Source organism: Oncorhynchus mykiss, chromosome 25, assembly GCF_057628025.1.
Source record: "Oncorhynchus mykiss isolate SJ-2025 chromosome 25, ASM5762802v1, whole genome shotgun sequence".
In the NCBI taxonomy this organism is placed as follows: Eukaryota; Metazoa; Chordata; class Actinopteri; order Salmoniformes; family Salmonidae; genus Oncorhynchus; species Oncorhynchus mykiss.
The window spans coordinates 40,336,085-40,359,938 of NC_143046.1; the positions used below are offsets into that span (position 1 = coordinate 40,336,085).

At 39.9% G+C, this 23,854-nt stretch overlaps 1 protein-coding gene and 1 long non-coding RNA gene across 6 annotated transcripts; one reads left to right on the forward strand and one right to left on the reverse strand.

The window, feature by feature from the left end:
* Window positions 1-437: 437 nt before the first annotated feature.
* On the forward strand, window positions 438-10,729 carry LOC149971991 (uncharacterized). Of its 2 annotated transcripts, none has more exons than XR_016491710.1 (2): window positions 438-1,291; window positions 10,205-10,729. It is a non-coding gene; the product is annotated as an uncharacterized LOC149971991 (long non-coding RNA). The 2 variants fall into 2 exon arrangements; XR_016491709.1 differs by lacking the exon at window positions 10,205-10,729 and adding an exon at window positions 5,270-6,482.
* On the reverse strand, window positions 2,908-21,469 carry LOC110504163 (annexin A5-like). 4 transcript variants are annotated; one of them, XM_090219850.1, is made up of 15 exons: window positions 21,211-21,469; window positions 21,049-21,091; window positions 19,729-19,751; window positions 19,409-19,453; window positions 16,815-16,902; window positions 15,055-15,149; window positions 11,576-11,689; window positions 8,972-9,062; window positions 7,567-7,646; window positions 7,197-7,247; window positions 6,735-6,828; window positions 6,288-6,383; window positions 5,985-6,043; window positions 5,722-5,844; window positions 2,908-3,072 (listed from the first exon to the last, which is right to left on the reverse strand). In XM_090219850.1, exons 4-15 carry the CDS (start codon window positions 19,409-19,411, stop codon window positions 3,013-3,015), a joined length of 954 nt encoding a protein of 317 aa, XP_090075976.1. In that variant the 5' UTR covers window positions 19,412-19,453; window positions 19,729-19,751; window positions 21,049-21,091; window positions 21,211-21,469; the 3' UTR covers window positions 2,908-3,012. The 4 variants fall into 4 exon arrangements, with proteins under 4 accessions (XP_090075976.1, XP_090075977.1, XP_036825909.1 ...); XM_090219851.1 differs by having other exon boundaries at window positions 19,729-19,785; XM_036970014.2 differs by lacking the exon at window positions 21,049-21,091.
* Window positions 21,470-23,854: the final 2,385 nt, after the last annotated feature.

Genomic DNA, 23,854 nt, shown 5'->3' on the forward strand with positions numbered 1-23,854 from the left:
TGTTCATTTTAGGACTCTATTCAATCTGTATCGCTGAAGCGTTACTCATTGAAGTATTTTTACTATTTTCTACATTGTAGAATAACAGTGGGGACATCAAAACTATGAAAAAACAAATGGAATCATGTAGTAACCAAAAAAGTGTTCAACAAATCAAAATATATTTGAGATTTGAGATTTTTCAAATAGTAACCCTTTGCCTTGATGACAGCTTTGCACACTCTTGGCATTCTCTCAACCAGCTTCATGAGGTAGTCACCAGGAATGCATTTCAATTAACAGGTGTGCCTTCTTAAAAGTTAATTTGTGGAATTTCTTTCCTTCTTAAGGTGTTTTAGCCAATCAGTTGTGTTGTGACAAGGTAGGCGGGGTATACAGAAGATAGCCATATTTGGTAAAGACCAAGAACTTTGAAAGTTTCTTCAAGTGCAGTCGCAAAAACCATCAAGCGCTATGATGAAACTGGCTCTCATGATGAACCGCCACAGGAATGGAAGACCCAGAGTTACCTCTGCTGCAGAGGAGAAGTTCATTAGAGTTACCAGCCTCAGATAGCAGCCCAAATAAATGCTTCACAGAGTTCAAGTAACAGACACATCTCAACATCAACTGTTCAGAGGAGACTGCGTGAATCAGGCCTTCATGGTTAAATTGCTGCAAAGAAACCACTACTAAAGGACACCAATGAGAAGAATAGACTTGCTTGCGCCAAGAAACACGAGCAATGGACATTAGACCGGTGGAAATTTGTCCTTTGGTCTCGAGTCTAAATTGGAGATTTTTGCTGTGTCATTGTCAACTGCTGTGTCATTGTGAGACATGATGTGGGAGGATCTCTGCATGTGTATTTCCCACCGTAGAGCATGGAGGAGGAGGTGTTATGGTGTGGGGGTGCTTTACTGGTGACACTGTCTGTGATTTATTTAGAATTCAAGGCACACTTAACCTGAATGGCTACCACAGCATTTTGCAGCGATACGCCATCCCATCTGGTTTGTGCTTAGTGGGACTATCATTTGGTTTTCAACAGGACAATGCCTCTTACACACCTACAGGCTGTGTAATGGCTATTTTACCAAGAGTGATGGAGTGCTGCATCAGATGACCTGGCCTCCATAATCCCCGACCTCAACCAAAATGAGATGGTTTGGGATGACAGCAGAGTGAAGGAAAAGCAGCCAACAAGTGCTCAGCATTTGTGGGAATTCCTTCAAGACTGTTGGAAAAGCATTCCAGGTGAAGCTGGTTGAGTGAATGCCAAGTGTGTGCAAAGCTGTCATCAAGGCAAAGGGTGACTATTTGAAGATTCTGTTTAACTTGTTTAACACTTATTTGTTTACTACATGATTCAATACGTGTTAGTTTTGATGTCTTCACTTTTATTCTACAATGTAGAAAATGTTAATGGTACTGGTATAATAAATCTGATTCCTGGCCCTGCGTCTGAGCGGTCAAATCTGGTTTATTTGCCCTCAAGTGCTTTTTAGACTGTTATTGGCTTATTTTGTTGCTTGCTAGCTATGTTGACAGTTTTGACAATAACATGAGGGAGCTAACTAGCTTGTTAATTGTTTACAAACAAATGAGTGAATGTGCTAGAAAACTAGCAGCTTCCTAGCTAGCTAGTTCAGTCATTTTTGGCTCGCCACAGTAGTTGTTTCGAAAGTTGTATCGTCTTGCCCTTTGAGGCTTTAAAAGTCTTCTTACACTATGATTTTGAACATTCAAAGCAGCTGGGAAACGTCCATGGCAGGCATTGTTGTCGCCTTAGCTTGCTACATAACTTCTGAGTGATAGGAACCAGAGCACCACCACCAATCAGCCTACACCACAGTGCACACACCGGTCATTATTATGACATCTAGGGTAGCCATTTTAGCAAATTACTTCTGTCTGAACACACATAAATCAGATTTGGTCACTGGTAACTTGCTGTTTGGACAGTCAGTATTCCAAAACGGATTTGAGAAACAAAACGGATTTAAACATTAAGGCCTGCAGCGTGAACAAGGCTTTAGAGGCGATTGATATCTTGCATATCTGCCCCAAGTGTTCATGCATAGACAATTGCATATCATTACTTATTGACACTCCTGTTGCAATTCACCACTTCATATGTAATTCATGAGTGAAACATCATAGTAGACATTATCCTTTTAATAATTGAACAGCAGCGTTGTACCGATGTAGGATCTTAATTTGAGTCAGTTTGCTACAGCAAGAAAATAATCCTGCAGCAACAGAAATGTTCATTCATATGTGGATTATAATTAATGTAGGGGTTGATACATGTTTTTTGATAAATCAAGGCTGACAAATCAAGGCTGACATTTTAAAATGGAAATTACAAAGTTTAGAAACCTTTTGAAACCTCGAATACCCGGCAAGTTTGTATTTCCTGCCATGCAGGAAAATTCTCGGCAACAAAAGAGTGATCAAATTAAGATCCTACATCTGTATATCTAACTCCCATAGACACATACTATAGATTAAGATAGCATGTTGATTTAAGTAACAATGAAGAAGAGAACTTCAAAGTTCAAAGTTATAGCAATATTATTCTCATTATTCCCTGAAATTGTTTGACAAAACAAAGCATAGTTTGGTTGACATGACCATTAGGCTGTGTTTACATAGGCATCACAATTCTGATCTTTTGCCCAATTCACAAAACATCTGATCTGATTGGATCAAAATACCAATTATTGTAAAAAGATCAGAATTGGGCTGCCTGTGTAAACGCAGCCTTATAGTGTCAAAGAATGGGCTGATTATTTGAACAATATAAGAAAAAACAGGGCACACACTGTTAAGTTCAATATGTGTTGAATGTGGGCAATCAAGACACATAGCCAATACAGTGAAGTGGTATCTCAAGCCAATCGTCAAACAGAAGCCAATAAAGTCAAGTGTCAATTCATTGTAATTGGCAGAGAGTATCAAGTGCAGCCCATTGCCGCTCCATAACGCATCATCATAGAGCAACATCGTTGCACATCATCAAAAAGCGCCTCAGTCATTTCCTCCACAAAGGTAGAGCAGGGCCTTTCCGTAGTCCCCAGCGGTGTCGTCCTGTGAATGAGTAAACAAATAAACACAAACTGACATTTAAGGTGCATTCAGTACTATCAGACAGACGAGCAGCCTATGGGTTTTACATAGGCCCGAATACTCAGTTAGTGCAACTCGTGTACAACACATTCGACAGACCGCTTTGTCATACAACAGAGAGTTAGCCTGCAAAACCATTGTGCAGCGTCTTCACATCGGTTGTGGAAACAACATCCGCGTGAATGTTGCGTCAAATGGGTTGTACCTCAGTTGTGTCAAATGAGGGGACTGTCATTATGCACTTTGTCAACCTGACGCAAGTCAGAGCAAGGAAGGCTGCTCATCATTAACAAGGCAGAGAGCATGTCACGTTGAGTCATGTGTTGAGAATACTGACAGAGTTGACAGTGTCCTAAATGGATGATGTAGGCTGTAGATTGCGAGGTTGGAATTAAGGACACATGACAGGAGGTGGCATGTACGTACAGTGCCTTGCGAAAGTATTCGGCCCCCTTGAACTTTGCGACCTTTTGCCACATTTCAGGCTTCAAACATAAAGATATAAAACTGTATTTTTTTGTGAAGAATCAACAACAAGTGGGACACAATCATGAAGTGGAACGACATTTATTGGATATTTCTAACTTTTTTAACAAATCAAAAACTGAAAAATTGGGCGTGCAAAATTATTCAGCCCCCTTAAGTTAATACTTTGTAGCGCCACCTTTTGCTGCGATTACAGCTGTAAGTCGCTTGGGGTATGTCTCTATCAGTTTTGCACATCGAGAGACTGAAATTTTTTCCCATTCCTCCTTGCAAAACAGCTCGAGCTCAGTGAGGTTGGATGGAGAGCATTTGTGAACAGCAGTTTTCAGTTCTTTCCACAGATTCTCGATTGGATTCAGGTCTGGACTTTGACTTGGCCATTCTAACACCTGGATATGTTTATTTTTTAACCATTCCATTGTAGATTTTGCTTTATGTTTTGGATCATTGTCTTGTTGGAAGACAAATCTCCGTCCCAGTCTCAGGTCTTTTGCAGACTCCATCAGCTTTTCTTCCAGAATGGTCCTGTATTTGGCTCCATCCATCTTCCCATCAATTTTAACCATCTTCCCTGTCCCTGCTGAAGAAAAGCAGGCCCAAACCATGATGCTGCCACCACCATGTTTGACAGTGGGGATGGTGTGTTCAGCTGTGTTGCTTTTTTTTTTTTTTACGTTTTGCATTGTTGCCAAAAAGTTCAATTTTGGTTTCATCTGACCAGAGCACCTTCTTCCACATGTTTGGTGTGTCTCCCAGGTGGCTTGTGGCAAACTTTAAATGACACTTTTTATGGATATCTTTAAGAAATGGCTTTCTTCTTGCCACTCTTCCATAAAGGCCAGATTTGTGCAATATACGACTGATTGTTGTCCTATGGACAGAGTCTCACACCTCAGCTGTAGATCTCTGCAGTTCATCCAGAGTGATCATGGGCCTCTTGGCTGCATCTCTGATCAGTCTTCTCCTTGTATGAGCTGAAAGTTTAGAGGGACGGCCAGGTCTTGGTAGATTTGCAGTGGTCTGATACTCCTTCCATTTCAATATTATCGCTTGCACAGTGCTCCTTGGGATGTTTAAAGCTTGGGAAATATTTTTGTATACAATTCCGGCTTTAAACTTCTTCACAACAGTATCTCGGACCTGCCTGGTGTGTTCCTTGTTCTTCATGATGCTCTCTGCGCTTTTAACGGACCTCTGAGACTATCACAGTGCAGCTGCATTTATACGGAGACTTGATTACACACAGGTGGATTGTATTTATCATCATTAGTCATTTAGGTCAACATTGGATCATTCAGAGATCCTTACTGAACTTCTGGAGAGAGTTTGCTGCACTGAAAGTAAAGGGGCTGAATAATTTTGCACGGCCAATTTTTCAGTTTTGGATTTGTTAAAAAAGTTTGAAATATCCAATAAATGTCGTTCCACTTCATGATTGTGTCCCACTTGTTGTTGATTCTTCACAAAAAAATACAGTTTTATATCTTTATGTTTGAAGCCTGAGATGTGGCAAAAGGTCGCAAAGTTCAAGGGGGCCGAATACTTTCGCAAGGCACTGTATGTACTGGTCCTATCCGTTTGGAATTACACCAGTCTAGTACGCCCTCTGTGGTGCCTGACATCTCCCATGTGAATGGGGCTGAAACCAGATGTGTGTATTCTTCCTATCCAGATACGGATGAGCTAAAGACCTAGGAGGATGTGCACGAGAGCAACAGTTTGTCACAGTAGCCAACTCGCTACATTATTTTGGGATCCTGTGGCCGGAGCAGATGGAATAACAGGACCTGTTACTCAGGTGACATCGCAGTGTAATGGTGTGTGGCAAAAATGTATCTCATGAATCTAGTGGCACTGGAGAGGTGGTAGCTGGGTATAGAGATAGATTGTTAGGGTTAGTCCCTCTGGGATGAAGGTGAGACTAGTGCATTGTACCTGGTTAGAGGAGAGACTAGTCCACTGTACCGGAATGGTTAGCTCATTGGACCTGAATAGTTATAAGGGAGACTAGCCTTTTGTACCAGAATGGTTAGAGGAGAGAATAGCCCATTGTACCTGAATAAATAAAAAGGGAGACTAGCCTTTTGTACCAGAATGGATAGAGGAGAGATTTGCCCCCTGTACCTGAATGGTGTTGTAGAGCGAGGCCCCATACATCTTCTTAAAGCAGGCTCTGATGTCCAGCATGTCTGTCTCACTCCTGGACACCATGATTCTCATCAGAGTCTGGTCATCAGTGCCAGCACGCTAACAATAAACAATAGACATCACAATTACAAATGCCTAAACCTAAACTACTGAATCACTTTTGGAGATATGCGATGGCAATTCAAACTTTCGCGCAAATCGTCCACGGAATGATTGATAACAAACACAAAAGAGCATACCCTCATAGACCCATTGAGAGACTCCGCAAAGTAGGCTGGGACACTCTTAGCACACTTCACTATGGAAAAGGAAGATGGCATTCCCAAATGATTTATTAATGTTTCATTATAATGCATGCATGCAATACGTACAGTACGTAAGTGACTGTTTTTTTTAAGTTTGATTTATCAAAATGCAATAGAGAAATCCCATTCTTTAAGTGTGTTATATTTCAGTTTTGTATATTTGTCTTCTTCTTTTATTTTTTTAGTTTTTTTTAATTACCTTACTGTGTCTTGCTTATTATCATTGTAAAGTCTTACCAACAGCCAGCAATAAGTTCTCCAGGTTTCCAGTAGTCTCACCCTCAATGCTGTCCTCGATATCACTGCCAGCCAGCTTCTTGTAGGCGTCAAACACTTACAATCAAAAATACAAAAATACAAATGAGAATGTGATGTTATTTGATGTTACAATAAAAGTGCAGAATGCTATTCTGTTTTTATGATTGAACAAAATGGCCGTAATCACTAATTTACACCGTGGAAATAAAACATCCAGAATCCCAGAGCTGATTAAAGAGCAAGCACTAAAAGTTAAAGCTTGCACTTGGGAGGCATTTTAACACACGCACGCACGCACACACGCACGTACACGCACACACACGCACACACACGCACACACACGCACACGCACGCACACACACGCACACACACGCACACACACACACACACACACACACACACACACACACACACACACACACACACCTAGGCGAAGGTGTTCATGGCTCCTGTTGCCCAGGATGTTGATGAATTTCTCCACGTCTGTGCCAACCTTCCCCTCGCCAGCAGCAAACAGTTCCTGAAACATATACTGGTCACTGGATTTCACTGAATATTATAAAGACCTATATTATACATGCATGTGTAATTAGTAAATGTACCGTAGCCTACAATACTGTTCCAACCTACAAAAACAAAAATAGCTTTGAGGACAGAAATGTCTTTTCCAGTTAGCAAATGTCCTAAGTAAATGTTTCACGTCGATCATTTATCAGAGAGCACTGTGATACTGCCTTGAAGCTTGCTTTGTCCTTTAGGCCTATGGTAGTAGTTTGAAGGCATATCCTAAGCATGTTAACATTTGAGCGCTGAAGACAAAATGTCATTATGTCTTGCGCTATAGCATATCACTTAGCGAGCACCCACCCACCCATAGGGTTTCGTTACCTTTGCGTCGTTCTCAATCCTGTCTTCATCCACCCCTTCGTCTCTGCTCCCCTACAACAACGGGGAAAAAACAGAGGAGCAAAGGGGAAGAAAGAACAAAGGCAAAAGGTCAGTGCGTCATGGGAGAAGAGCCATGTCTACCCTTTCGTCACCTAATTTCGCTGAGTGTCACCCAACCTGGCGACCTGATGGGTTAGGTTACCAGACAATGATATACAGTATGCGTCACTCCCTCCTCCTTCCTCACTCTATGCCCACCTCAACTTAACCACTCATGACTTTATAATGGCATCACCAAAGCACTCTCATTATTAGAAGAAAATATCTCTCTCCTCCCTTTGTGTCATCCCTCCTTCCCCACTTTGTTTACCTGCAGAAGGATCACTAGAAGCTTTTGGAAGTGGCCCGAGGTGTCACCAGTGATATCTTTCTCCAGCTTGCCACCGCACTCTGAGATAGATGAGAAGAGAGAGAAGGGAAGGGCAGAAGATTGCTTACACTTATCTCTGACAATAGTCGCCAATGGCAGAAATGGACTCTGATTGGTCGTGCTCAGTTTAGCCAAAGATCTCCGCCAGGGGGATTTGATTAGAAGGGTAACAGATGGATCAGGCTTCTCCAGTGTTCAACTCAGATGGCCAGTGTGGCTCTTTTCCTTGGCCTATTGTGCCAGTAGCTTGGTTCCAGAACAGTTTGTGCTGTGACAATGGTGTGATAATGACCATAGGAGTTGGCACGAAAAAAATAACATGAACAAAATCACGTGAGGAAAAAGGCAAACCAGCAGTGGGATGCAGGGTGCAATGTTGCTGGAAGGAACGTGCCAAAACTTGGAAAAAAGACAGTGAAAGCAAAATGCCAGGGTAACATAACCCAAGACAGGGAAAATGCAAGGAAAGGGGGAGGAGGACATTTATTGAATTGCAATATCATAAATGATGTTTTACTGAAAATAATTATTTTCCATCCATTTACAATTAATTTAAAGAGTTTCATTCCAAAACATTATATATCCATTTTCAGAAATGTTGGTAAATTAGCTAGTACTGTTTAAAACCTCTTCAGGATTGGTGGGTCCCCTGCGGGATGGTGGAGCTAACGTAGGCTAATGCGATTAGCATGAGGTTGTAAGTATCAAGAACATTTCCCAGGACATAGACATATCTGATATTGGCAGAAAGTTTTAATTCTTGTGAATCGAACTACACTGTCCAATTTACAGTAGCTATTACAAGTGAAAGAATACCATGCTATTGTTTGAGGAGAGTGCACAGTTGTAAACATGGAAAGTTAGTAATAAAGAAATTCTAGAATAAGAATGAGTGGAAGAGACGGACATTCAGATTGAAAGCAAGGTTCCACAATATGTGGACGACCGGTGGCCGGTATTGCATTCTGGGAGACAATCTGTCTCTGCTTTAGCTAATTTTTCCCATTTTTGGAAAAGCGCAGATCCAGCATTTGAAAGCAGAAACATTACGGTATCAAGGTTATGCAGATGGTTGTAAAATGTGGAATGTGTCACTTTATTTGTTGGACCGTGAAAACATCACGTGGATTGTGTTCGACCCAACTTCTCTCCACTGTTGACTAAACATGGTTACAGATGTTTTTATGGGATGATACCGCGACACTCATAAAGGTGATTTATTGAACGCCTATTTATACCGTCCGCTTAAGTGCTACCTGTTTTCCTTGTGGAGCCTCTCACCTTTCTCTAGCAGATGAAGAATGAAATACGTTATGAATGTGTCATGAGACATTCAACCGCTCACCTTTCTTGTAGACTTTGACGATGTCTTTAATCTGGGCGCAGGTCCTGGACGCTAGGATCTCAATTAGCACGTCGTCATCAGTCCCGGCTCCCTGGGGAAGAGCAGTCAGAGACCGTCAGAAAATGTCACTCAAAACTCAATAACTGGCTGACAATTATGTAACAACCAGCTAGCAAGCGCTTTAATTGAATTCAGTACATGTGGACATGGTTAAAAAAAAAAGTGCACGATTAAAAAATGTTGCACCATCAAGGTATGGAAAGCTCTTAGAGACTAACCCAGACTCAAAAGCTGTAATCGTTGCCAAAGATTCCACTACAAAGTACTGACTCAAGGGTGTGAATACTTATGTAAATGAGATACTTCTGTATTTCATTTTCAATAAATACGTTTGGAGAAAAAAAGAGAGTCTAAAAACATGTTTTCAATGTGTCATCGTTGGGTACCATGGGTAGATGGGTGAGGAAAATTCTTTATTTAATCCATTTTGAATTCAGGCTGTAACATAACAAAATGTGTAATAAGTCAGGAGGTATGAATACTTTCTGAAGGAAAAGTATGTACAGTGCATACGTAAATTATTGAGACCCCTTGACTTTTTTCACATTTTGTTACGTTACAGCTTTATTCTAAAATGTATTAAATTGTTTTTTTGTTCCTCATCAATCTACCCCATTATGACAAAGCAAAAGCAGATTTTTTAGAATTTAAAAAAAATATATAAAAAAAAAAAAACATTCATATCACATGTGCGTAAGTATTCAAACCCTTTACTCAGTACTTTGTTGAAGCACCTTTGGTAGCGATTACAGCCTTGAGTCTTCTTGGGTATGATGCTGCAAGCTTGGTACATCTGTATTTGGGGAGTTTCCTCCATTCCTCTCTGCAGATCCTCTCAATCTATGTCAGGTTGGATGGGGAGCGTTGCTGCACAGCTACTTTCAGGTCTCTCCAGAGATGTTCGATTGGGTTCAAGTCCAGGCTCTGGCTGGGCCGCTCAAGGCCCTGCATTATTTGGGCTGTGTGCTTAGGGTCGTTGTCCTGTTGGAAGGTGTACCTTCGCCCCAGTCTGAGGTCCTGAGCACTCCGGGCGGGACAGGTTTTCATCAAGGATCTCTCTGTACTTTGCTCCTGACTAGTCTCCCAGTCCCTGCCACTTAAAAACATCCCTGATGACATCGTGTGGGTGAGCGGTTTGCTGATATTTTTTTCTATGTCAATTTGAATGCACAGAGATACCGTGACGAGATCCTGAGCCCCACTATCGTGCCATTCATCTGCTGCCGTCACCTCATGTTTCAGCATGATAACGCACGGCACCATGTTGCAAGGATCTGTACACAATTCCTGGAAGCTGAAAATGTCCCAGATCTTCCATGGCTTGCATACTCAGATACTCATAGTTCGGGATGCTCCAGACCGACGTGTACGACAGTGTGTTTCATTTCCCACCAATATCCAGCAACTTCACACGGTCATTGAAGAGGAGTGGGACAACATTCCCAAAGGCCAAAATCAACAGCCTGATCAACTCTATGCGAAGGAGGTGTGTCACAATGCATGAGGCAAATGGTGGTCACATCAGATACTGTCTGGTTTTCTGATCCACGTGCCGACCTGTTTTTTAAGCTATCTGTGACCAAAATACTCACATCTTTATTCTCAGTTGTGTGAAATCCATAGATTAGGGCCTAATTAATTCATTTCAACTGACTGATTCCATATATGATAGGCAACTCAGTAAAATCTTTGAAAATGTTGCACGTTGCGTTCACATTTATGTTCAGTGGTGTGTGTGTGTGTGTGTGTGTGTGTGTGTGTGTGTGTGTGTGTGTGTGTGTGTGTGTGTGTGTGTGTGTGTGTGTGTGTGTGTGTGTGTGTGTGTGTGTGTGTGTGATTTGAACTTTTCGCATCAAAATACGTTTATCTCCAGGAGACAGAATGCGTCTCCTTCCTGAGCGGTATGACGGCTGCGTGGTCCCATGGTGTTTATACTTGGGTACTATTGTTTGTACAGATGAACATGGTACCTTCATGTGTTTGGAAATTGAACCAAATTGAACCAGAATGAACCAGACTTGTGGAGGTCTATAATTTTCTTTCTGAGGTCTTGGCTGATTTCTTTTGATTTTCCCATGATGTCAAGCAGAGGCACTGAGTTTGAAGGTAGGCCTTGAAATACATTCACAGGTGCACCTCCAATTGACTCAAATTATGTAAATTAGTCTATCAGAAGCTTCTAAAGCCATGACATAATTTTCTGGATTTTTCCAAGCTGTTTAAAGGCACAGTCAACTTTGTGTATGTAAACTTCTGACCCACTGGAATTGTGATACAGTGAATTATAAGTGAAATAATTTGTCTGTAAACAATTGTTGGAAAAATGACTTGTGTCATGGACAAAGTAGATGTCCTAACCGACTTGCCAAAACTATAGTTTGTTAACAAGAAATTTATGGAGTAGTTGAAAACGAGTTTTAATGACTCCAACCTAAGTGTATGTAAACTTCCGACTTCACCTGAATATTGCATGTTTGACTGCACAATATATGACTTATTCTTGGATCCATAACCAAACATAGACTATACATTGCTATACTTTACCTTGAGTGCTTTGTGGAGTTGAGAGGCGTCATAGGAAATGGGAGGCGTCATCAATGCCACAACGAGCGTCTCGAACAAGCCTCCGAGCTCCGACTTTAAAGCACTCACAAGGTCCTGTAGAAAAATAAAGACAATATTAAGATAACTTAGACAACAGAAGGGTTTTCCGGTAGAATTCTCTTTTTATTAAGAAATATCTGAACAAATGGAGCCACAATTGCTTACTCAATCGGTACATTTGAATTATTCACAAGATCCTGAGGAAAAAAAGGCACTTTGAACAATGGAGAATTGTTTTTTTATCTCGATCAATACATTTAAATAATTAACTATTTTGACGATTCATATTCTGATAACTTTGACAATGAAGGAAGCGTTTGCTTTGGATTTTCTTTAAGTAATAGGAAAATATTTGAATAAAAGAACAGAAGTCCTTAAGTCAATCAATACATTTGAATGATTAACGGATGTTTTGAGGACTCGTGCCCACAGAATCGTAAGCTAACGTGTGGCTCATGAGAGAGAGCTCAAGTTATTAGTGTTGACTCTAAAATACATCAGTTGAGTCAACCCTAAGAGAGAGAGAGTTATCAGGGACCCTGTTAACTAAATATATTATTGGCTTTCCTCTTATGATAAGGCATCGGCCACTTCAACACATTACTCACAGAAGTGTATGTCGGGAATTTATTTTTATTAGCTGTTTATCATAGATTTTGGCATATTTTATTTTTGTAATGATCTGAACAGGCAGGAGGGAGGGAGGGAGGGAGGGAGGGAGGGAGGGAGGGAGGGAGGGAGGGAAGGAGAGAGGGAGAGAGAGAGAGAGAGAGATTAAATGAATGAAGAACAACATGAAAGGGAGATTGGAAAGGAAAAAAGAAGAGGGGGAGGATGGAGGTGTGGGGAGAGAGAGATTGTGAGTGGTGGGTGGGTAGGTGGGTGGGTGGAAGGTAGAGAAACTTATGGCATGCGTGGGTGTAAAATACTTCAGAACCCTCATGAGGGCCAACTGTATATTGTAGGCATTGGACAGATGCTATTCGTCACAGATAAGTCAAAAACCTCTTGGAGCCCCTGGGCTGCTAGCTGCCAGGGGTTTCTAGCTGCAATTGCTATACAGTCACGCCAACCTGCCTATACTAATAAACCACAAATCTGACAGTAACAGTAAATAATTTTGGCAGTGTGTGGATGGAATACTCTAGTCCTTTTTAGTAACATTAGAACATATGTAACTGTAACAGTCCTTACAAAAAAAACATGAAAAAAATCACGTGGAAAAAAAAACACTTTAAAATGGGGTTTTCAGACACGTGTCAACACAAAACATGTGAAAAAATGTCACGTACAATTAAAAAAAACAAATGTTGCAAAGCTGGTTGAGAGAATGCCAAGAGTGCGCAAAGCTGTCATCAAGGCAACGGGTAGCTACTTTGAAGAATCTCAAATATTAAAGTATATTATGATTTGTTTAACACCTTTTTGGTTACTACATTATTCCATGTGTGTTATTTGATAGTTTTGATTTCTTCACTATTATTCTACAATGTAGAAAATAGTCAAAATAAAGAAAAGTGTCCAAACTTTGTGTCTAAACTTTTGACTGGTATGTAAATGTGATAATTTCGTTTTTTTTTTTATAGATACATTTACACACCAAAATAAATCACCAAACCAATTTTTGCTTTGTCATTATGGGGTATTGTGTGTAGATTGATGAGGGAAAAACATTTTTTAAATAAATTTTAGAATAAGGCTGTAATCTAGTAAAATGTGGACAAAGTCAAGGAGTCTGAATACTTTCCGAAGGCACTGGGTGTGGTTCTCAGGACACGTTTGAAGTTTCACATGTGTGTTTTTTCACGTTTATGTCTCACCATTTCCAGCTACATCTGGTCTTCCATTCAGTGACCGACCAGGACCGGCCCTGCTAAGCTTCAGAGGCAAACCAGCAGTGGGATACAGGGTGCTATGTTGCTGGAAAAACTTGTGCCAAAACTTGCAACAGGCAGCAAAAGCAAAGGCCATGGTAACCAAAGATAGAGAAAATTGCAGGAAAGAGGGAGGTGTTTTATTTAATCATATTATCATGTATATTTTTTACTTTCAACATTTTTTTTTGCATCCGTTTACAATTCATTTTCTCCTTGCATTTCAAAATGATTTCCTTGCAATATTTAGTTTTGCTATCAATATTTGTGGGTTCATGTTTTGCTTTCGATACCGTTATTTTTGTTTAAAATACAACAAAAATGATATTAATGGCAAAAAATAACACACTCACTAGAGGATTGGACCATATGATAAAACTATTACTATATTACACTATTAATCACCACCACAGTTTCAGTAAAAAAGTTGAGGGATGGAGCTGGAGAAATGCAATTACTCTCAAATCCATAGACCACGCAATGGGTGTAAGGACTGGCCATCCATGACATCAAAATGATAGTTTTAGCCATGTTTTTAGGCTTTGTTTACAAACATTGGAGCAAAACAAGCTTACATTTTGGGTTCTGAGGCGGTACGACAGTTGAACTAAGCTTATGAGGCATTTATACGTCATATTCTTCAAGAATCAATGGGTTCAAATAATTCATTTAGAAGTCCAAAAATGGATGGAGCAACTAAGGACTTCCCCTTTAATCAGGCAGTGACCTTCAGACAGCAAAACTGTGTCGCCATTTGAACGTGATCCATTAACCCCCCCCCCCCCAAAAAAACAATTTATCCTGTCCACTGTTCCATGAATGTCCTGCAAAATAATTTCCTTGCCCCTCATTGGGCTTTTTAGATGTGGTTTCCCTAATTCCACCGGTGGAAACATTGCTTCTGCAACATGCTAAAACCATCTTCACGTGTGAGGAGAAGAACGTTATTTCAAACCCACATGTTTGTTTTTTGTTTTTACATGTGAAACAGCAAATGTGTTTTCACATGTGAACGTTTTAAACATGCGCAACTGCAAATTTGGCAGTGGTGTTAACATGTTAACTGTAAATGTAATACATGTGAAAATATTTAAGCTCCACATGTGAACGTTTTAAACATGCGCAACTGCAAATTTGGCAGTGGTGTTAACATGTTAACTGTAAATGTAATACATGTGAAAATATTTAAGCTCCACATGTGAACGTTTTAAACATGCGCAACTGCAAATTTGGCAGTGGTGTTAACATGTTAACTGTAAATGTAATACATGTGAAAATATTTAAGCTCCACATGTGAAAACAACAATTTCACATGTGGAAATGTGATTTCATATGTGAAAATGCAAATTTGACATGTGTTTTTTGTTGTAAGGGTGTAATACGAGCACATCTAATTGTTTTCCCATTAGGTAACCCCCGAGTAGACCAGCTCGTCTTGGCTGAGTAATGGTGAGGTTGGTGACAACGTCACAACAGTGTTGGTGACATGATCTGTAGGCATCAATCAGACGATACGTGTCGCCTGTCATCGGCTTCCTGTCTCACCTTTCCGTGGGCCTTCTTGTACGCCGCCTTGATTTCCTGCCGTTGATTGTTGCTGCGCGATGTCAGGAGCATGAGAATGGTGTCCTCATCAGTGCCTGTCAAACATGATGGCAAACATACATTAATTGATCTTAAATCAGTGACATGAGAACGTGTCTTAATAATTAATTGCAGAACTCATTAAAACAAGGCCACCCTTAACAGTATGGAATAACTCTTGTAAGTTACCACATTGTCCATTATATTGGTGTAGCGCACCAAGTAAGGAAATGAAGTCTGTGTTTTCAACGATAAAGGGATGATTCTCCCAAAAACGTACATTTGTCAGATATTTCCATGCTCCAAAAGTGGTCTAATGTCGAGCTGAGTCCGTATTCTATAAATAGAGTGTGGTTTAAATGGCAGGAACATGGTGTTCTGTGTCAAACTTGGTCAAACTCAATGTGGCTCGGACCACGCTATATGAATTCAAGAAAATCTACAGATCTCAATTAGATTGGCACCGTGTAATCGCATCTAGAGGATGAACTCCCCTTTAATAAGCAGTAGATCAACATATGCACCTATTCTCACCAGGGAAATAACGAGTTAAATGGACTAATGCACAAACAATCAATACCAATACCTTTAAAAGGCATCAATACCTCTGCGGTAAAACATTGAAGTACAGAAAAGCAATTAATGCCAGGGCTGAGACAAAGCCCCAGCATTTCTTGGGCAACGTTGAAATAGATTCGTTATCCGTACTTAACTATGCCATAAAGCAGGTCCCAGTTTATAATGTGATCTGGTTCAAAGCACAGAGTTCAGATTGATTATTAGATTCAATGATAAATCAACCTATAATTCAACGACATATGTCTCCATTTTACGATCGTCTTCCCCTTTACTTCCTTTGTAGAACTATGTGTCTTTAGGGCTTAAGGCCATCAAATGCACCACAACACTGGAACAATTGGTTTATGTACTGCTGTGATGAATTCCAGGTCATTACAGATGGAAACGAAGTTCAAAGGTCAAATAGGCTAAACGAATCTGAAATAGATTATTTATTTTTCTCTCCCGTATCATGTTGGAGCTGAACACTGCCTTTGTGTAACCTTTATTTAACTAGGCAAGTCAGTTAAGAACAAATTCTTATTTTCAATGAAGGCCTAGTGGGTTAACTGCCTGTTCAGGGGCAGAACTACAGATTTGTACCTTGTCAGCTCGGGGATTTGAACTCGCAACCTTTCGGCTGCTAGTCCAACGCTTTAACCACTAGGCTACTCTGCCGCCTTTTTGAAGCTCGAGAATATAGATTAGCAACCCTCGCTTAAGATGAATAGAGGAAAAAGTTCCATAAAAACATGCCATTACAGTGGCATTATCCCGGAGAATTGCAGGGGAATAAAGTCTTGCATGAGATATTTAAGTACAGGTAGATATAGTACTTGCCTGCACACCAAGCTAAGGCAGTTTTTCTAAGCAAAAAAAAAAAAACTAATTAAGAAGTAAAAACTCTGTAAATTCTGCTTGTTACTAGTTCATTACAGTGTAATTAAATATTTAGCAGTTTCTCTGGTAGAGTTTACATCTGGTCATATGTGGCTCAGTTGGTAAGAGTGTGGCGCTAGAAACGGCAGGTTTATGAGTTCAATTGCCACTGAGGCCACATACTAAAATGTATGCCCTCACTATACTGTAAAATCACTTTCAAAAAGTGTCTGCTAAATTGCACATATTGTTATATTTATAAACATTAAGTGCATCGAACTCACCTATGCCTTTCATGGCCTTGTGCAGGAGCTCAGCATCCTGCTTGGCATTGAAGTTGACAAAGTCTTTCACACTGCCTCTATGGGAATCCTGTGGGGAAAGAAATAACAACGGATGAACACCGTGAACCGAATACAGAGGACGTTGCCTGCATTTCCTTAATATGTGTTGTTGTGGGACAGACATGGGAGAAAATGTTTTGCACAATCAAACTATAATCTAGCTAGCACGTTTGGTTGCAGAAGCAAACGCTTAACATCAGAAGGGGGATACTCGTGGAATGTTGTGCAGCTGTGTGTCTCCATGCTATCCCCCTGAACTGAAACTTGTTCACAAGGTTGTTCTCAATAGACACTTTGCAATACTTTATTTTGTCCCTTCCATACCTGTCCAAATCAGGGGGGTATTCCCTTACAGATGGTTAGGCTACTGTAATGTAGTCTGTGTTAATCTACATATATGTTAACCATCATTGCTAATTCAGAAGTAAACACATACTGTTCAAGCTCACGTTGATAGGCCCATGTCTTGTAGAGTCATAATTCTTTCAATTGTACTTGGTTTCGATCTCTGAGGAAAATAGCATTTGAGGAGAAAAGCAATATAACATCTCTTTCAGCCTCAGCCTCAGTCGGATGCCAGCGAAGGTTTAGATTTGAGAAAATTAGCTTCCCCTCCAGTCAGCAAAACTCCCTTCCCACAATTTGCTTTGTTGTGCATCTTTGTCTACTTAACAAGATCATACTGGTATGTGCTGATAAAAAATTAAAAAATGAATCGACTGAATATCCGATTCCGCTACATATTGAGATTGCTGCTGGTTGGCTATGTTTAGCTAATGGTTGACATGTTAGCCATTAACCATTGGGGAAGCATTATCAAATCAAATCCAATTTTATTGGTCACATACACATGATTAGCAGATGCTATTGCGAGTGTAGCGAAATGCTTGTGGTTCTAGTTCCGACAGGGCGGTCAAATCTGACAAGTAATCCAACAATTCCACAGCAAATCAAATCAAATCGTATTTGTCACATGCACCGAATACAACAGGTGTAGGTGTTACCTTACAGTAAAATGCTTACTTACTGTACAAGCCCATAACCAACAATTAAGTTAAGAAAAATACCTAAAAAATAAGAAATAAAAGTAACAAATAATGAAAGGGAAAGCAGTAAAATAACGATAGCGAGGCTATATACAGGCGAGGCTAACTACCTAATTATGGGTCAAATTAAAGGCTATCAGCACAAGGTATTCAATTCTTTAATCATTAAAGATATTGATATTAGAGAGCAACTGGATTTACAAGACAAGGGGTGAATAGATATAGTGGGCGAGGGGTGAAGACTCCATCAGTGGCGGCTGGTGACGTAATATTTGAGGAGAATGATGGATTCATATTATTTTGAAGGAAAAAAACAAAGAAACGGAATGAAGATCTCGATCTGATCATGACCTGAGCCACTCGCATTTACATTCAAGTTCACATGGTTCATAATAACCAGAAAAGGTTTTGAGAAATAATTAATTTAATTAAATGAGTAAAGTTACCAGGAGGCAGCAACTGAATACCACACCTAAGTAAAAAAAATACAAATCTAATATTGAATGGACATTAAAGGTTAGTGTCTTAGGTTTTTCATTAACAATTAAAGATGTCTTCTCTTTCCCTGCAGGCATTGAAGTAATAACGCAAAGACAGACAGGCAAACTGCAGAAACAGTAATCAACCAATGCAAATAGGTCTACGGGACAATCCACTGTTAGATTGATGGCATTTGGCTGTATTTACTCAATGGTTGAAACCCGTCTCGAGTCACACCTACCAAAAGATACCCACCCTCCCTCCCTCCCTCCCTCCCTCCCTCCCTCCCTCCCTCCCTCCCTCCCTCCCTCCCTCCCAGTCTGTCTGTCTGTTTCCAACGCAGAGTGATTAGAGTCTTCTTAGATGTATGTGTAGGGATTGCAAGTGCAGACTGAGCAAGGACATTGCTATGCCGAGCTAGAGACCCATCAGTGAAGATTGCCTAACCTGACTACCTCAAGGGATATTCAAGTCAGGTCTCCCCCAATGAAACCCTATTCTAGGTGGGTGGGCTTAGACCCACGCTATCCCTGTTACCGTCCTTACGGTAATACAACACTATGCAAATGAACCACCATTATGAGGAAGTGGTGCATGGAAGTCAACATCTGACTGTCTTTTTAATCATCGAATCAACTTGTTAGAAATATTCATAACGAGCTGAAGAAGCGACTGGAATTGCAAATAAATAAAGAACTGAACCGGATTAAATTTGTTTCAAGAAATTAGAGCTTGATGTCACAGCAGGAGAGCTGTTTGCTGTCATATTGCACTTTTAATGAGTACATCTCCATAGTGAGTGATTAACTTGAAGTTTCAAATGAATACGTGGAAATGAGATGCTCTTAATTGGTAATAATACACTTGTTATGTTATTAGCATATTCTCCAGTTCACTGTGTAGTTTGGTTAATGATCCCATGTCAACCAGAACTGGTGCGGTCCATTTCACTGCTGTATTTGCAATGTTTTGAACTAACACCGCGGTAAACAAACAAAAAACACTTACCATGAGATGTAACTTGTTGATGAGACAATGTAGAATTGATCAAATCTGAAAAAGCAATTTTGCAAGCTCACATGTCATCATTTACAATGGCACTGAGAGTCACGCTTCTAAGAGCATCAATTTAACAACGGCAAATGGTCTGTCGGATTTTGTAGGAAAACATGGAAATTCACAAGTCGAATTAATTAAGTGTAGGATATCAAATGCACAAATATGTTTGTCTATATTAAATGCACTAATGATTTTCTGAAAAGTCAAAAACAAAAAAACACTGCAGTATAAACCATGTGAATAATAACAAGAACTAAAAGGTATCTTACCAAAGGTGTCTTGTTCTTTACCTCTGAGAATGGAAAGTGCAGTAAAGATACAGCAGGCTGTGAAAATGTAATGGGTATTGACACTCCTCTACTCCATGCTTCTTAATGCTTCCTAAGCGCTCGACAACAACAGTGTGGGGAAGACCTAACTGAACTACTCCACTGTCCAAACAAAGTATCCTATTTCAGCAGCTGTCAATCAAACGGGGGATTATGACCTAATGCATTCTGACGTTTTCACAGTGTAGTATCTGGATGATACATTTGCCACACTAACACATGAACACGAGAGACTGTTGTAACAATGGACAGGGATCCAATGAAGAAATATGAAATTTCAGCTTAGAATTTACCTAAAATAGCGTTATAATCGGGGATTTCAGACATCAGACACTTTGTTTCACCCACATCCCAACTATCCCATTCCAGCCTTATGTTTAATTTACTGGAATCACATATCAGGTGGATTGTGGCTCTGTACTCCAGCATTTTGGATTTGAGATCAAATGCTTTATGTGACGACAGCACAGAATGTCACTTTTTCTTTTAGAGTATTTACATATCTTTTTTACTGTTTAGAAATGAAAGCACTTTATGTATATAGTCCCCCCGTTTGACAGTCTCATAAGTATTTGGACAAATTCACTTAAATTGCATTCAATTTAGTCAAAAGTTTAGTATTTAGTCCCATATTCCTAGCACGAAATGGCTACATCAACACTTGTTGGATGCATTTGCAGGTTGTTTTGGTTGTGTTTCGGAGTATGTAGTTCCAATTAGTAATGGATGGTAAATAATGTATTTTGTCATTTTGGAATCACTTTAATTTGAAATAAGAATAGAATGTGTTTCTAAACACTTGTACATTAATATGCATGCTACCATGGTTACGGAAAATCATGAATGAATTGTGAATGATCATTAGGCGAGAAAGTTACAGAGTCATACACATCATACACCCCCCCCCCCCCCCCCCCCTAAAAATGCTAACCTCCCCTGTTATTGGTGTAGGCGAGAGGTTAATATGTTTTGGGGGCAAGATCTTTGTGCATCTGTAACTTTCTCAATCATCATTATTCACAATTCATTCACGATTATACGTAATCATGGTAGCATCCACATGAATGTAGAAATGTTCAGAAACATATTCTTAGGTTAGGGTTAGGCCGGGGTAGGCCGTCATTGTAAATAAGAATTTGTTCTTAACTGACTTGCCTAGTTAATAAAGTTTCAAAATACTTTTTTTAATTAGGTAGCTTCCCAATAGTTTCACTCGGCAACTTCATTCACACTACAAAGTGTGGAATCAATGCAACCTACCCAGAGCAAATGTGCAGATCTTAGTTTTTTTTAATCTTCGCTCCTGTCACATTGTATTTGGAAAGACAGAGCAAGTCAAGGTTACAATAGATCTCAATAATCTTCATACTGAGTCTGACTTTCATGTTCTGTGATAAAAAACAAATTTTTTAAAGCACTTACAAACACAAACAGTTGCCTCCTCTTCACCAGCTTCCCTTGTCTACACTCTACTCTGAAAGTAGCACGTTGAGATGTGGGAGAGGCTGAGTGAGTCGTCTGTGATAGACGGAATGAGATCGTTGATAGGAGTGAGATCAGCAGATCACAAGAAGAAGGTGTTTGTATCTTATCTCTCCCATATGCCCATTCCTGTCCTGCACACAGCAACCCTGAATTAAAATGAGCACTTGCGAGGAGACAGGAGCCCGGGTAAGCATCGTCTCTTATCGAGTCGTAGCGCACAGATCTCGGTTTCTTATCTCAGATCTTAGGGGTTTTGGAGTTGAGTCATGGCTAAACAAGCAAAGATACCAACACATACCAACAACAACATACAGGGAGAATCTTACCCCACCAAAGACTTCACTCCATCTTCAACCGCGAGTCTGACTGTATGATAAAAAACTGTGGTCAGACTTTATAATAACTTGAATGACTTAAACTTGAATAATTGTATAATATAAGCAGAAATAAAGTATTTACAGATAGTGTATGCTGCATACTATTATCATATATTGAATTACTTCTAAAGTATTGATAACCATTATAAGTGGTACATTTCATAGGCATTTATTACATTGATTTCAATTTATGATGCATTCATAATTGCTTATTTGTTTAAGTTATTAGGTATGAAGTGTAACCTAGTTCCTCCTGTGATGGGTCGCCTGTTTCAAGTGGAAACATTTTAGACTTGTCTCCCTAGGGTGCCACATTTAGGCCTAAGAGTGCAGTGCCATGTTTCCTCCTTCCTCTCGAGAATACCGCCACCAGTTGTTGGAGTTTGAAGTTTGCCCCGAGTTCGGACAGAGTTCACCCCTCTGCAAGCAGCAGCTTTTCTTCCTCACCCTCGGTTTCAACAGCAAGTCGATATGGAGGGATTATTATTTACAATCTCCACCTCAGTTAGGACAGAATGATATACATCCCACAGGACAGCTCACTCTCCAAGTGCTGATAGATGGACAATAAATTCAATTCATAAATCGAGGCGTCTGTTTCGGGTTCCACCCGCTGCTTATTTGGTCCCATACTCTGAGGAGGTCCTATACTCTGAGGAGGTGGCTGATAAAATGGAGAGGGATTACATTTCCACAGATATTGAGAGGACTGTCTGGGAGTGCTTCTCAAATCAGATCATGAGATTTGGTTGGGTTGAAGTGACTTCCTTAAATACTTTTTGTCACATTGGGATGAATTGCAGTGTGAGGTTCTAGACGTGGGTGCTAAAAGAAATATGCCTGTTTCTCAGGTTCTGAACTCACAGTGGGGGAAAAAAGTGTTTATTATTAAGCTACTATAACCTGCAGGCCTGAGAGTCAATAAAAAAATGTAAAGGGGTTAACATGTTTGCTATTAATAAATATTAAATTATTTTTATTATTTTAAATGTCCAGTCATCACATTACGGATGGTATAAAGCTTATAGAAAGAAGTGGTAAGTAACCATAATTAATTAATTTAATTAAAAAGCTTATAGAAAGAAGTGGTAAGTAACCATAATTAATTAATTTAATTAATTAATCCATCCATCCATTCACTTCAATTGACAGGGGCAGAATCCGTTACGATAACGAAGGCCCCGGGGCCATGGTGATCACTAGGGATAGGAGACAAGATAGGAGATGTAGACTTGCTAAAGGTCATAGGTTGGTTTATTGAGCCCTGCAGATGACCAAGTGGTGACAGACGATATCAGTCAACCACTGAATGCCTCCGCCCACCAAAATAAAGAAGAGAAAAAGAGAAATATGCTGCATGTCGCCTCCACTGTGGGCTCACACACCATCAGCCGGTGACATTGATGAATTATGATTCTACAGAACAGGTCACATAATGAATTCTCATCATAGCCACGTGTCCCAGTTTGAGTTCGTATCTCCAATTTTGTGTGGCTTGTCAGTGAAGTGGATGGACCCACTGTAAACCAAGGAATTTGAACTGTTCAAATTCCTTGACTGTAACAATGTTTGACGTCAAAAGGTTTGGGCATCTCTGGTTAGTTTAGGCCCATCATAGTTAAAGTAAACCCACTTGGGTTGTGTATGTGATGGGCAAGGTAGTATATGACACTCAAGGTTGTAGCTAAGATTAGCCGTTCAGCACATAGTAGCACATCCTTGACCTTACTAAACAAAGCTTTGTTGGTGAAAACGTGACACTTTTGTCTTGTTGATTAGAAGAAAAAAAATAGGACAAAAAAATACAGCCATAATAGTTGGTAATTCAGAGAATAATGTTCTGTCAGTCAATGCCACATGTGAGTTTATTTTTGCTGAGGTAAACTGAAGACAAAATCTGAATCCAAATCGAATCTGAATCTAAATGTACAATGTCACAAATGAGGCTATAGTGCCTTGAAAAGGTTTTCTCCCCTTTCTGATTATCTTGTTTTTGCATTTTTTTAATCTTCAACCAAAATCTAATATTAGATAAAGGGAACCTGAGTGTACAAATACAAAATGGGATACTTATTTCATTCATTTAATAAACAAGAGATATACAACACTCATTGCCCCAACACTCATTGAAAAAGTAATAGCCCCCTTACACTCAATGACTGGTTGTGCCACCTTTAGCTGCAATACCTGCAACTAAGGCATGA

Excerpts from the sequence above, each read along its gene's own strand:
- LOC110504163 (XM_036970014.2), bottom strand. Across the intron at positions 11,690-15,054 it reads ACAAGAAGGCCCACGGAAAG|GACCTTGTGAGTGCTTTAAA; the intron begins GTGAGACAGGAA and ends ATTTTTCTACAG. Across the intron at positions 9,063-11,575 it reads AACTCCACAAAGCACTCAAG|GGAGCCGGGACTGATGACGA; the intron begins GTAAAGTATAGC and ends GCTCTTCCCCAG.